At 40.4% G+C, this 15,988-nt stretch overlaps 1 protein-coding gene across 14 annotated transcripts in view; it reads right to left on the bottom strand.

Moving 5' to 3' along the window:
• Positions 1-5,735: 5,735 nt before the first annotated feature.
• LOC139468118 (paired box protein Pax-2a-like) overlaps positions 5,736-15,988 on the bottom strand; it is an 86,261-nt gene continuing 76,008 nt past the window's right edge. For 13 of the 14 annotated variants that reach the window (XM_071249868.1, XM_071249870.1, XM_071249871.1 and 10 more), the window contains 3 exons: positions 13,718-13,834; positions 8,759-8,866; positions 5,736-8,478 (listed from right to left, as the gene is read on the bottom strand). In XM_071249868.1, coding sequence (XP_071105969.1) covers positions 8,354-8,478; positions 8,759-8,866; positions 13,718-13,834 — 350 coding nt within the window. In that variant the 3' untranslated portion in view covers positions 5,736-8,353. Of the gene's footprint in view, positions 8,504-8,758; positions 8,867-13,717; positions 13,835-15,988 lie in introns of all 14 variants that reach the window. The other variant, XM_071249861.1, reaches the window with a different exon arrangement.

Raw genomic sequence — 15,988 nt, 5'->3', positions numbered from 1 at the left:
GAATGCATTCGCTGTCACGATAAAATATGCGAAATCTCTAATTCATGAAAATTTCGAACCAGTGTGTCTTTCGTACGTCAAAAACAAACTTTTGAAAATAGCGTAATCAATAATACACGTTTATGACAAAAACCTTTTGCGAAATGGTGAAGTACTTATGCGCATCTCTATCGTCACATCAAATTGTGTCTTGTGTCAGACTATAGCCTTAAATATCATTCTGGCCTCGTTTGTAGATTTACACTCTTCAAAATAAATAGAAACGCACGGGTAGTATGTAGTTTACTGAACCTGATTTGCAATGTCTTAAACGGCACTGTTTTCACACTTGTTCAAAAGGTCATGGAGGAAAACGGTAAAGCAAAATGCACGTGCAAGTTATGGCATTCAAAGAAGGCAAGCATAAGCCAATAATTTGTCCTTCAGTTGCCATTCAGTTCGAAAATGCCGAGACTCAGCGACTGCCGATCGGAACATCGCCATAGGACGTATCCAGGGAGAGGAATCGCAGTCTTCTGTTGCACGCAACTTCAACGTCCACCACAACACCATTTGCCGCGTTTGTGACCGATACACACAGTTCAATCCCACTGCAGACCGTCCGGCCAAGAGTTACCACCCCTGCACATGATCGCTACATTCGACTGTTCCGCCTACGTCATAGCGATGCCAAAGCTATGGAGAGACTGCAGGATGCATTCCTGGTTTGAGGAGGATATCGGACCAGAATGTCTGGAACCATCTTTGAGAGGCTGAAATCCGACCCAGAAGACCAGTTATCGTCCCATTTTTACAACAGATTCATCGACAGCAACGCTTGCGTAGGTGCCAATCCTTACAGCCTTACAGCCTTACGGCAAATCGCTACATGAATCAAATTCTTCAACCTCACCTTCTTCCAATCATTGACCGCCAGGGGGGGGGGGGGGGTATTTCAACAGGACAACGCTCCACCGCACAAGTCATGTCACGGTAGACTACCTTCACAATGCCAACATAAACGGCTTGCCCTGGCCGTCGAGATCTCCAGATCTTAACCCAATAGGACACCTCTGGGATGAACACGATCGACGTGTACGTCAGAATACGTTGCAGACACTCCCACAACTGACCAACGCGTCACAAGCAGAATGGGGCAGACTTCCGCAGGACAGAATTCGTACACTTATCCAGTCAGTGCCGAGGAGATGCAGAGCCGTGATTGCTGCCCGGGGCGGTCACACGAGATACTGGGTTCAGCGCCACCTTGTGGCCTTATGTGACATGACAATGAAGAGTTTTCAATGCCTTTGGACCACCTCCGTGGTCTAGTGGTAGAGCGGAAGGTTCGAGGTTCGATCTCCGGCCGCGTCATACCAAAAGACGTTAAAAGATGGTACTTGTTGTTATCCTGTCTGGCACTCGGCATTCATGGGCTAAAACAAGGACTGGTCGGCACGGAGTCAGTATACTGTGTCTGAGTGGGCTATTCATGTTAAACTGCGGCATGGTATCTCAGTGTGCTAGCACTATAAATCGGAATCAGTCCGGACTAGTACAAGCAGCCACACTCACACAGACACACACATGCATGCACGTCGCTATATAAGTGCAATGATCTTGAACGCGACGTTAAACCCCATTTCACCTCATCTTCAATGCCTTTGTTCAACGACACCATGTGACTATCGAGCTCCAAAATTTCATATTTGTATCTATGATATTACATTAAATATATCGACTTTATTAGGTGCAATAAATTTACTAAAAATCTACTTGTGCGTTTTTTTTTAGAGTGTATATTTCCTCAAAAGACGCCAGATTGATATTTAAATATACGGACAGCAGAAATTATTGAAAATATTAAAATACTGAATATTAATTTCAACTTCTGCCGTAAAACTGTTTCATATCAAGAAAATAAATCAAATAAATCCAGTTGTAAATCGCTATCAACTATGAGCGCTAATTTATTGTTGTGTGTTTGCTTCCAATTGTCCATTGCTAATCACCCATCATCGCCAATTATCTGTTGGTCCCCTTGTTAAGTTTCCTCCTCGCTATGTTTTTACGTTTGTTGTTCTTACAGGTACATATATATGTTCTCTGCTTCATAGCATTCATTCACCTGATGAAGGAGTAAGTACAGTCTCCGAAACGCTGTGTTCCTCATAATAAAGGAGCTGACATCCATAAATTCTCTTCCTCATCGTTAACGTTGACTTCCCATTTCACGAAACAACCTTTTTAAAGTTAACCTTAAACCTAAGTTGCGAGAAAAGACATTAACTCACTTAAGTATTTTTTATGTGTTTATTCAATCTATTATGGTAAATAAAGGGGGATGTTTCATACACTAAGTATGAAAGGGTATTTCTAATAATATATTACGGGCAAAAGAAAGTACACACCCATATTTGATGGTGGCACGAATGATTTATGATATATATGTGATTTATTGTGATACGGGTATCACAGCAGTTTTGGATATTAAGTTGGCAGTGTTTCAGCGACTGTTTTCCACCTGTTTTCATAAAGTTTCTAATGTTTTGGTTCAATCCAATTTTTAGGTGTAAATAATTTATTTTAAGTTAATAAATATAGTTTCATGAAAAAAAACTATCTTAGCACACAATTCAGTAGATTTAATCCTTCAATTAAAGGTTAATAATCAATCGATCACATGGTATATCAAGACTTCAGCTGAAAGAAAATAACATTTCTATAGAATAAAGTTTATTAATAATATATAGACGATATTTTCCACTCTTTATCTCATCGAATGAATATTTTCATGACTTCCGGGGTACCATGGTTTACACATATGTACTGAAAATTAGTTAGATAATTAAATATTAATTTTCTTAACTTTTTTAATGTTATTAGTTTTTTCGCATCATACAAGGAGATTATACCGTCTAACACATGAGTATGTGATGTGTGTTCTACAATGTCACCTATCGCATTTAAACTCAATTATGATATACCTGCGTACTCTAAATTTTCAAAGGCATAAGTACAGAGGCATGTATATTCACAAACCAGCTAAGTATTGAAACGTTGCATGGAAAACGACTCATTGAGCGTAAGTGATGTAAGTACCTAAGCATTAAACTATATTTAATTTAAAAACTTCCCGTGAAGCGACATACCTTGTTTTGAAAGTGAACACGTTTTCCCCAATGAAGACGGTATACATTTATTCATAAACGAAGTATGTGGCTTAAACAGGCGGGAATGGCAGTGAATGTAGTGCTAATAGCTGATTAAAATTAATAACTGAAGTGTAAAAAAGGATGCAAGGTATTAAGAGTAAGAGAGGATAAAGTCGACATTTGTATTTAATTTTATTAGTGACGATTGTGATACATGTAGAACATACAACCGGCATTGCTATCCCTCTCGTCATTCCATATTCAAGATAATGAACACTATGAAGACATGCATGGGGATCATTATGATAAACTGTTGTGGCGTTTGTCTTGATATTCTTTCCGCGATTGGAGTCCTGTTTTGGTAGTTGAAGGGGAACTGCTCTAACGTGTGGACGTCTTGTTTATCCCCTTCTTCCAGATTGCATTTTAGCAGTATGTCGAGTAATGGTTTCATAAGACGATGTCATACAACCTTAGGATCGCAACCTAACCGCTAAGGTTTGCGAACTAAGTTAAGATCGAGCTACGGTTGCTTTGTGAAACCGGTGTAACTTCAAACTAAGGTAACCTTAAATATAACCTTGGTGGTTAAGGGTAACCTCAGCTGAGATTGTGTCGTGGAAAGGGCCCTGGACAAGCATCTCCCCTACAATGCTCTCCTTGTGGTACAATCCGCAAGTTTTCAAAACGGGTGTTCTATATGAAACATGAGGGAGTGTATATGAAACAGTATTTACATGACGAACACGAGGGTGTTAACTTATGCAGTAATACTCCAAGCCGAGCAAACAGTTGAAAGATAGTTTGTTATTAACGCTAGACTCTGGCAGGACATTACCAAGAAGACCCTTTGTTTATCTACAAGGACACAGGCCTCGGATTCCGGAGTGAATGCCTATGTGATATTATCTGATATTAAGCGCCATGCACATGTAGGCGTGTAGCGAGGTGGTGCTTGTTCACTGTGTGTAGTATCCGCTCATACTGATCTAGGTCTGTAGGAAGTGTGTCATCAGTTTTATTCCATTAATTCACCGAATTATTTCTCCGTGTATATTCTTAAATTACATTTTCTCCGACTGTAGGAACTCCAGTAGAACCAAAAAGATAGGTGGTCATAATGAATTGTTTGTTTGTTGTTTTAAGGCGGAGTCAGCGATAGTCCAGCTATATCATGACCGCCTGTAGATTATGAAATATTAGCTATGCATACCAGTGATTGATATCATTATCGACTTCCCACGTCTCCAGTGGTACGATGACATACATGTCAAACCTGCCCGACCGATGAACGCATCAGTGGACTCTCACAAGAACAGGAGGTACTGGGAACTATCTATGAACATACATTTACAATGGCTTGTAGTCTGTTGATTACCTGAACAAACACAATGAGTTACAAAGAGATTATTGTTGATTGCTTTGTCTATTAAGGCAGTTCTCACTAAGACATACCGCCATGTATGTCTGACACTGCTGGGTGCAGTCAATCGTGCTTGGCAGCTTCGTAAGATGGTGTATGATACCGTTAACTTTTCAAAGCAACAATATATTTGAAACCCCAGATCCTAACTTAGTAAGTACAACAGTCAGTTAGAAACAAAGCCATACTACATGGTATTTAAATGTTGTAATTCTGTGGGTAATCTATACGAGATGTGTGTGTGTGTGTGTGAGTGTGTGTGAGTGTGTGAGTGTGTGTGTGTGTGTGTGAGTGTGTGTGTGTGTGTGTGATTTGTTGTAAATGTCATGCTGTGAGACATCGATGCGTGATGTGGTCATACAGTCCTGAGCACATGGCGGATACTCCTAATATCCACCAACTTGAGTTGTGTAAAAGTTACGATAAACAATGCGATAGCATGGCTGTTAACTTTTGAATGAAATGTATCTATAGATTGGAAATCAAATTGAAATTGCAAATCAAGCATTTACAAACATAACACCTCCATACTGTACACTCTCATAGATGGGTATTGATATTACTTCAAGTAGCAGTTCTTCATAGATCAACGAGAAGGCCAATTCCAGTTGTGTCACTGACAAACAAGTATAGTTTTCACTGTGTAAGAACTGTTCCTGAACAGATAAGTTATCTAAACAGATCGAGAACGAATTTCACTTCTATTCCTATTCCTCCTTTTCCTACAGATAACAATTGTTGTCTTCTGGCTAACAGCTTGGTTCATGTTGCCATGTATTTTCCATCGCGTGTCATAAACAGTCAGTCTCAATCAGCAGAGTCGGAATGTTGCGCCTCGCTTTGATCTAACATGGATAAGAAGCGAGATGTTTGTTTTTGTTGAGCCTAAACGGGAACTGTCATTGTTGTTCGAGCGATTCTGTTTCAAGCGAAACACAACAGAATGCAGGTACCACAAATTACATCACACCATGTGGGCATGTATGTTGTATACATACGGTTTTTCATAAAGGGACTTGTCTGCTTACTCTATATTGTTAATGTTCGTACGATTTACTAGCCTGTTCACAACATAGGACGTATGGGCTGATCACAGGAACTACTCCACATTAACGTGCTGACTATCTTTTACCTTGAAGCTCCGCACCTCATGCTGAAATCAAAATACAATCAACTCGTTGTAAAAGAATAATATGACAATTTATTCATGTGAGTTTCACACATATACACGATTTAGATACACAAACAGAATAGACTATTGTTTTACCTCGAGTACCGTTCACAAACACAGAAACAGGCGGATCTGTCAGACACAAGGCCCAACAACGTAAAAAACAATATAAGAGTATTGAGCAAAACTTGAACAAGTAAAGATCATATTTCCATTAAACTCATGAGATGAAAGCGTAAATGTCATCATGTACACAGCATAGTTTATAAGCCTGTCCGTGTATAGATTATTATTTGCGACTTATAATTCTGTACAGTTCGAAATAATGAGCTTAATAAATTCCGTGTTTCTAAATTATTCTTGTGTAATTAACGCAAAAGAAAATTTTGCTTAAAAGAGATTCAGATCTTTATGCACATTTGATATTTCTCAATATATTTCAGGAGGGTAATGATTTAGATAAATTAACATAATGAGACAACAGTATTAACAAACATGGAAGAAAGTGTATTTCCAACCAGAAACAGTTTTGATTGTTGGAATTTGATTGAGCAGGTTAGGTGCAAATAAGTATGTATTTGATATTTCTATAAGGTACATATATATAAAATTTAATTTACAATAGTTGACCAAGAGAAAGAATTGTTTACCGAGATCAGCAGTGGATACCGTACACTTTCAGCAGATCGTTAGACATAGCGATTGAAGTACATGACAGAAATGATTTGAACTGAATAATGACTTAATGATATATATGGCGTGAGAAGGAGGTGGATATCAAAATCTGGTAGTCTTTTACAGATCTAAATAAAATAAATAACCTGGATATATTTTAAAGAAGCGGAACTTTACTCCGTAAATATTTATATTTTTGAATTAACTGTTAACAGCTTTAAATAAATACAAATTATACAGGAAATTATACTTTATTTTTAAAAGGTTAAAACCTGTAAAATAATGCAGAGAGCTTAAAATTTTGTTTCGTATAAAAGCTACAATGAAATACTTGCTATATACAGAAAGCAATTTGAGCACTTAATGGCCGGCACGGGCCCCATGTGTGTATATGGAGGGGTGTTCTAACTACTTTACCCCCACACCATATGCAGTGATAATGCGTCAAGATAAAAAAAATGCCATTTTTGACACAAAAAACTGGTAAAATGGCATTGATGGCAAGATTTACTAACAAACACAACGAAAACGGTAATGGCTATGTTAGCATTCACGCATTCTCAGTCATATGTGTTCACATGAACGTGAATGATAAATTGTACAATTATCTTGTATCTACAAATAAAATATACACACGGAATAGCCGCATTTGATTGACAGTATAATACCTCAATAATCTAGATTTTGTTTGACATGAACGAGAGCTTTTACCCGATATCTGTAAGAATTCTGAAACAGACTTTACACATTAGATTCGATGTTACCGTAAATGGTTATACACAGCGCTCTCTGGCTCTACGTAACAAACACACAACTGTATATTTGAGCAAGGCGTCTCCTCATGTGGGAAGATATGTGTCTGCCCCAAAGGAGTAACGTATGGAGCCCCATTCGGTTCACAATTGTGAAATTATACGTCACTATCTTCCAAATAATTGACTTTGTGCCCCGAATGCGTCTCCATAAATACTGGTGATTCGCTCTACGGTCTTCGCTGTATTTTCACAATGCATCTAGTATCTATTTGTCTAGGCTCCCATATATCTCTATATCATGAAATCTATAATGTGTGTGGCAAATGAAATGTTTAATAAATATTGCACACAACAAACGTTTTGATTAGTACGTATGATGGTGGACTGGTCGACACGTCCCGCTGGTGGATCTATGCTGGAGGAAATGTACATGAACATGATGATGGCAAGTGTCATCTGTATGGCACCACATGTGGGACAGATTTCCTTAAGAGACAACTATATATTGGACATCCCTGGCGTCACCACCATGCTGCCACACCTACAGCTGTACATTGTATACAAGCAGCACACAGGATCAGCTATCTCAGTATCAAACACCATTGACATGTGGAAATCTCAATGAAATACAGATCTATGGAGATTTCTATGGCAAGACAGCAGATGTAACACTGAGTATTCAAACAAGTATGTCTTAAAATATTTTCTGATGGGTATGGATGTAAAATAATCTCTGATAACATAGGCTTAATATAACATCAGAACTAGATTCTCTTATAATACCATAATTCATGAGTCAATAAGTCTGAATGTGGGACTATCTTGTTATTTGAGACCAGACTTAGATCTTCATTATCAGTCACGTGACACAACTCCGACCAATCAACACAGGCGTCACATCGTCCGACCATGCGTCACACTGGAGTCTATTATCTCGGCACATGTTGGACACACTGATGAATTAAGTCCCTTGGCCAGTCAAGTCACGTGAACTCTTCTCCAAACCAGGAATTCTTCTGAAGATAATGTCACTTGAAGAAGTGTCTCTTTCATCCGTGCAATCAGTGCCAGCAGTCACGTGCTGTCGCCCAGCATTATGACAAGGTGAAGAGAATACATGGTTCAATCACCCGCGCTATTACACATTTGAAAATCCACCAGCCAATGAAAATGCGTGTTGTTGATTTTCAGCCAATCAGTAGGTGGTTTGGGCTGCGAAGACAGCTGCCGCGTGATTGCGTGCTTTATGTCGTAGCTCTTCCAGACTCATGTCTCTAGGTTTTGCTTGGTGTGGCTGTTGTTGGGGGGTCGCTTCGGACACTGTGTGGATAATAATACGGCGTGTCTGTAATTTAGGAAATGACTTTGCAAGCAGGTTCGAAGGTTGATATGATGTGTTTATAAATACATTAACTAAACAAGCATATGACACTGATAAGATTAATAATAAAAATCATAATAATAAATTAAAAATATTACGATTTGGAACAATTTAAAGAACACAGTTGTGGCAGAATTGGATGACATTTTTACAGTAATTACACATGAATTAATTCTTTTTGTTACACCAACACAATGTCTCTGTGAAAAGTTTACTCACTTAATAAACCACTGGGAGTTCCGTATCTCATTGCCCACGAGGGGTCGGTGTAGGGACCAGCGCTGTACTGGGTGTAGGGGGTGGAGTTGTACGTGGAATATTCAGCAGCTGCAAAATAAACATCAACACCATCAGTGTCTGTGGGCACAGGGAACACACCAACACCATCAGTGTCTGTGGGCACAGGGAACACACCAACACCATCAGTGTCTGTGGGCACAGGGAACACACCAACACCATCAGTGTCTGTGGGCACAGGGAACACTTCAACACCATCAGTGTTTTGCATGACACAGTGACCACATCAACATCATCAGTGTTTTGCATGACACAGTGACCACATCTGTGCCACTGCTATCTGAGAACATCGGACATGAGTGGTGACACCCGTCCGTACCGTGCCTCAGTGGGCGGTGTCCATCGTCCGCCACAGTTCGTGTGGGCGACTCAGGAGCAGTTCGCTGCTTCGCCTTATTTCCATTTGAGGCTAAAGGCCTGTTCGAAATGCAGCTTTTAATTACAACGATATCGGGATACAAATTGCGCAGCTACGTATTTTAGCTGACACAAAGTATTATAATCCTGCATATGTCTTACATGTATGTCAATCCAGTTCCATGTATTACATTAGCGGGTAAATCTATATAAAACATCCGCACACATTAAAAACAGTTACAACATCACTAATCAAACTGATAAGAAATAGATTATACAACATGTGTAGGCCGCATTTGGTGTTTTTTCATGTCTTTAAAAATGTGTATTTTGGTGTATTTTAAATTCCAATTCATGGGAATTAAAACGTCCTTTCATACTTTATGGGGGTTCCATTTTGTCGTTTACCGATAATATTTGTTTCAGTGAGTGTCGTGTTACTCTCTGAAATAATATTTTACCAACTCGTATCACAGTTGTTTGTCCATCTAAACGCAGTGCAACAGTGTGAGTGGGCTCAATTTACAGTGTGATTGGTGTACGGCGGAGGGCATATTTGTCTCCGGGCTCGATTAATGGCAATACCATTATATTTTATACCGTCATATGATACCGTATCGCTCATCACTTGTTTGAAATCTCATCGTTATTGTTTCAGTCACTCATTGTTTCGTTTCCCGACCGATCCAACTTTTCGTAATTTCTCTCCTGCTGTTGCCAGCTCCAATGGCCTCAAAATCCAAGATGGCGGGTCGTGCGTAAACATTAAAACAATTGCCCCGTGGGGTGAATGCAAACTAAAATCAATAATTGAATAATTTGTCGACGCGAAAAAATCGTCAGGTTTAGGGTACGTCATCTCTGTTTCATGTTAAAATAACAGATGGTTCGCCGCGATACATACACGAGCAGTGGATGACAGCGCCATCGGTCGAGTGTTTTCCAGAGCATTTAAATCATGTTTTCGGCCGCTAGGTGTTTCTCGCCCCGCGACACTATTATTTCTAACAACTCTACCTCGTTGACAGTTGAAAGCTCGTCGGAGAAACATAGCAGTGCTTATTTTGCCAACAGATCTCTCTTAATGAAATTTGGTAAATTGAGAACGGGGGATAATTGAATGCTTCTTCCCTATGGCCGTTCGCTGATTGGGTTTCGGATCATCACCGCTCGCATTTCATTGGCAACTGACAGGCGAAATTAGATAAAACCTTAACAATCAAGCCTATTTCCCTCCTCTATTCAAGCCCCACCACTCTAAATAATATTATTTCAATGTCATTATTTTTCGACGTGTTTTTGAGATCGACGCGTCCCGATAGCCTAAGACAATCGCGTTTTATCGCGAATTAATGGAGTCCCCAATTTAGAGCGAATACAGCAACAACGCGACAAGCTTGCTTCGCTAATTAATAGGAGAAAAGATTTGTAAACTAACAGGCCGCCGAAATTAGAGATGCTCTCGGGGGACCAATTATTGTAGTGGTGCTGTCCGTAACAATGACTGGTCCCCGCTATTAAGTAGAGCGATCGCGACATGACATGTCAAGCAGATTTTCGTATCCAAGCAGTTTACTCCCCCGGGCTTGTGGCGAATGGCTGTCGCAGAAGCCGCTGCTATTACACGTCCAATGCGTTCATATGTATCCCATAAAGTAGCCACTGACAAGTGGTCACTTCCTCGCAAAACGCCATCCGGTCAGCTCGAACCTCCATTTCAAAATCAGCAATTTGAGCAGAAGAAAATGTCAGTTTTCACTTTCGGAAACATAGATAATATATTACGATTAACTTAAGCATTTTAGCTAACCGCTTAAAATGGAATATTATTTGATTAAGACATGATACTGACGGCAACGATTCACACATGTAGCGCATTATCTTAACTAAAATTATTTTTGAATGGCGGGTCCCGGCTGACGTCACATAGCTTGCAAACGAGGCGCTAAACGAGATCTCGCGAGACATTTTAAACACTTTTACAGCTGTCGCCCAACTTTTCAATAAATTCTCATCTGGCTTTCCATATTCCCCGTGCAATAACTATTTTAGCTAGTGCCACAACGTTTACACTTTAATCACAAAACAATCGGCTAATTTAGGTCCGGCTTCAAGGATATCGCTTACATTTAAATTTTCCAGAGCACAGTACCACCGTATGAATTTTGTCAGTAGGAAAACTGACACCAAGCAAAGTTGATCTTCGGCGCCCTACCCATTAATCATTACAAGCGTGGCATGCACGAAAAACACGCGTTTCGCTACTCGTTGTTGGGACATAGCTCCCAACAGGGTTAACCCGCACCTGGGGAAGGATTTTTGAAAAGATCCACTTCCTGATTTAGATAAACTATACTTTTAAGGTGATGCGCATTTTGGGGCCAGTGAATGGATCAGTGTATCACTATATACAGCAACATTTCACAAAAAGAAATAGATTTACAATTCATGAAAAAATGTAACTTTAATATTTCCAATTCGTTTTCATTATATTTTTTTCATTTGCAACTGATTTTGTGTCTCATTCAAGTTGAGATCTTTTAGGGTAAATTGGCGACTAATGTCGCAGGCAAACGAGGAGGGTGGGGCTGCTGGCGAGTTTCAGCGTTGTGCGGATGCTGAGTGAGGTGATGGGGGGGCCCTTGGGAGCCGAGTGCATTAGACTGAATTACTCCGTAACTTCAGTCGATCTAAATCGACTTGGATGTTACTAGGAGTAACGGTACACGAGAATCACTCAACTTTAATAGCTAGAGCGGCGATTGGAAGCATCTTTGACGATCTATTTGAGGGTTTTGATAAAGACATACATCATGCAGAATCGGGATCTCAATCGCCCGCAGTCCCTCAGTGGGGAAATAACAGGATCGTTCCCCGTTATGATTACAAGCAATTTATCCAATTGTCTGGTAATTGCATTAGCAAGACTCACAGGCCCTGCCTATTGCGGAGTATCCCAATAGGCCTGAGCGAGACTTGGCCGAGATTTACTGACATTATGCGAGATCCAGCATCAATTTAGTACAGCTCTCTTGCACTTTATTGCCCAGCTATCAGTAGTGGGGCGGGCATTACAAGCCAGGCAAGCAATTTGTTTGATGGGTTACAGAAAACAAGGCAAATGTTAATAAAATTGTCTGCCATGTGATTAGTTATATCCCAATATTGTAGCTCACATGATTCCCACCGTGTCAAGCTCTGGGGGGAGCGGCTCTGAGGTGGGTGACTACGAGCCAGAATGGGGGTATGGTGTGGGTGATGAACCGGTGTCATATTGACCTACCTACCTTATGGCACAACGCGCTGCTGACTTCAGTGTAGCACATTTCATACTCGCATAGAATAGTTATTGTGAAGGAGGGTGTTTGCAAACCGGACAACTTGTACTTAAGTCCGTTTCACTATTGTGAATAACGTATGCTTAAACCAATAGTTCATGCACTAATACCCGCCCTGTTTCATATTAAGGTTTTCACACTCATTGCTGAGTACTGATCCTTGAACACTTACAAAATATTGTTGCGTTAAGCAATGAACACACGACACTCGACCGGGACACGTGTCGGCTGATATCATGCCCATTTGATACAGTTGATAACAATCACATGCACATAATCATGGTGCCAATAATGGCAATCAGAAAGGGGCCTCGCAAACAGCAATCAAGGGCATCCGTCCGACCAATTTGAGACGATCGCGCGACCGATGCTGAAGTAACAATGGCCGACTGTCCTCGACTTAATCTCAATCCTGTAATATCCTGGGGGCTGCATGCTTAAGCCTCATTTGGGTAGCCTCTCTGTTGCGAGCAAGCATGGGCAATGGGCTTCTAATTCAATACATGATTCCATCTAATTGCTGACGAGGAATTGAGCGCGTTGTGCTGAAGGTTATACGATTAAGGCACGGAAAGCCTTAGATTTTTTCCCTATGGGCTGGACCGTAATGTCGTGTTTGAGCTACGGAGAAAGACCGTGTTTGATTTGTTGTTTGAGAGTCGGCTTTGAACTGTGTCATATTGTGATTGGTTGACAAATAGAATACACATGTAATTGTATCATGTCTGGTTCTTGAAAGTTCGAACAAATACCTTAAAATGATTAATTTTGTTTGTAAACCGCGACACTAAAAGCCTTTCAAGCACTCTCAGGAATAAAACAAAATTTGATTTTCATTCAGTGGCCATGACCTTCTCACTTCAACAGACGAGACAACGATTTTATGTTCAACTCAGCACACAAGGGTAACCTATCCCCGTGATATGATGATCCACAATCGCTAACTCCAACACAGTCAGAACATACGTATGCCAGGAACTCCGTCGATCTTAATACTATCTCTCCCTATATCACAATATTCAAGCCTTAGTTCAAACCTGTATTTCACGCCAGTCTTAAATGTTCGGATCAACTTGAGAGGACAATATCTGTACCACATGGACCGACGCAATGCTGACTACTGTGTTTGGCATGTTGGCATGTCTGTGGCTTGAAAACAAGTTTCTGCGGAAGGTGAGCTACGTACCAGGGACATTCCCGGTCTGATATATTCCTCCGGGTACTTGGGGTAGAACAAGAGGTACCGAGCTGTTGACACCTGCCTGGCCTGTGTATGTCGCAGTGCTGTAGCTTATTGCTGGTGCTGAAAGACAAACAAGCGATTAGCTGATGCACAACGCTACCATCACATCAACTACATGTAAACAAACTCTTCAATTACATGTTACACTTTATAGATTTTAAGGTATCTAAAGCTCCATCAACAGTTTTCAAGATATTGGTTCAATTTCAAAACGATGAAAAATGGATCTGACACAAGAGTTAAAAAGATCGTCTCAAGGTTATAGAGATATACTTTGACGTTACATTGCTCGGGAAAGACGGAAACATGGTTGTAAGCTCATGTCATTGCATTCAGTATCACTAACGAATGTCATGAACCAAAAGCGATTTCGAAATGATTATGTGATTGAAATACAAAATGACTTGCACACCATTCCAACCTACATAGCATCCCTCTAGCACACCATCCAACCTACATAGCATCCCTCTTGCACACCATCCAACCTACATAGCATCCCTCTAGCACACCATTCCAACCTACATAGCATCCCTCCAGCACACCATCCAACCTACATAGCATCCCTCTAGCACACCATCCAACCTACATAGCATCCCTCTAGCACACCATCCAACCTACATAGCATCCCTCTAGCACACCATCCAACCTACATAGCATCCCTCTAGCACACCATCCAACCTACATAGCATCCTTCTAGCACACCATCCAACCTACATAGCATCCCTCTAGCACACCATCCAACCTACATAGCATCCCTCTAGCACACCATCCAACCTACATAGCATCCCTCTAGCACACCATCCAACCTACATAGCATCCCTCTAGCACACCATCCAACCTGCATCATCCACAGTTAAGAAAACTGTACTCGTAATTACGTTGACTCGGACAAAAAATATAGTGAATGACATGTACTCGTAATTACGTTGACTCGGACAAAAAATATAGTGAATGACATGTTGAATATTCAAATAGTTATGGTGAGATGCACTCTTTAGCTTTGTAAGGAAAAGTACAAAACAGATGATGAGAAGATTGTTAGTGTGCAAGTTCTACACGCGGAGTGTAATAGACGTGCTGGTCGTACGTAGGAGATGCGAGAGAATAGATCAAAGTACATAAAGGGATTGACCTTCATAGGGGGTCGTTAGGAAAACAATGGAGTGAAGACCAAACACTTCCCCCAAAGAGTATGTGATCCATAAACTCTTGTAGCATTTATTGATACTGGCAATGCCCTAGTTACATCACTGAATAATGTATGCCAATGACTGACTGTAGGACTAACAGCCTCAGGCAAATGTATCATTGTGTAGCTACCGACAAGGATAAGTCCTTCCGATAAGTAATTGATTACATTCAGATCGAAATACCTTCCATAGTGAAATACACATAACACTGATGTGAGTCTGTATAAGCTACTCTTTTTGGAGGGCTTTATGACATTAAATCCAGAAAGAAACAAGTCTTTTTAATATTTAACAGTGAAATAATGTAGATTGCATTCTTTATTTGACAAATGTTACTAATTTCCTTACTCGAAAGGTCATTGCACGAGGCAGCACAGGATGGAAACTGATTTCAAGTACTCCAGTGAAAATCTTTTTACTGGGTACAGTATGAAAGGCCTTTTCAGTTGTAAATTGATTTTAAGCCTGATTCTTATTTTCTTAAAATTACTTAAAAATAAAAATGGGTTCAGGGTGAAATAGGCCTGAAGTGTGAAAAGTCCTATATACTAGACTGCAGATCGCTGCCTGGTTCAGCACCCCCTGGTGCGCCCCGACATGTGTGTGCACGTGCGATGTCGTCACTCTATAGAATAATTAATTGCGATTCTGGTGATAAAGAGGGGTTTAAGTGAGAACCTGATGTAACCTGAGAAGGAGTTAGAATACGTTTTTGAAAATCGAACCATAAATTTCGCTGTAAATTGAAAGTGGTACTGTGAACAGTACGGCGCCTTTATGCCAGATGTACGGGGTAATGGAGAATTATCTCCCTTTACAGAACTCCCCTATAGGTGTTCAAACAAAAGATTGGAATATGGACAGGCGTAGACAAGCAACGTAAAAACATTTCATAGGAGCTGTTAGCCATGTGAGGACATGGACGTGTTGTACATAAACGTTGGCTGCCAAGACAGCCCGATGTCAAACTGCTATTAATTCTCTGTTACTATTTGACAAGTGTTCGGCGCCGTCAGATATACTG

Source organism: Haliotis cracherodii, unplaced genomic scaffold (assembly GCF_022045235.1).
Source record: "Haliotis cracherodii isolate W230 unplaced genomic scaffold, xgHalCrac1.p SCAF_2, whole genome shotgun sequence".
NCBI lineage: Eukaryota > Metazoa > Mollusca > Gastropoda > Lepetellida > Haliotidae > Haliotis > Haliotis cracherodii.
Note: the sequence above shows the minus strand (reverse complement) of the source record. Positions and strands in the feature narration are given on the sequence as shown.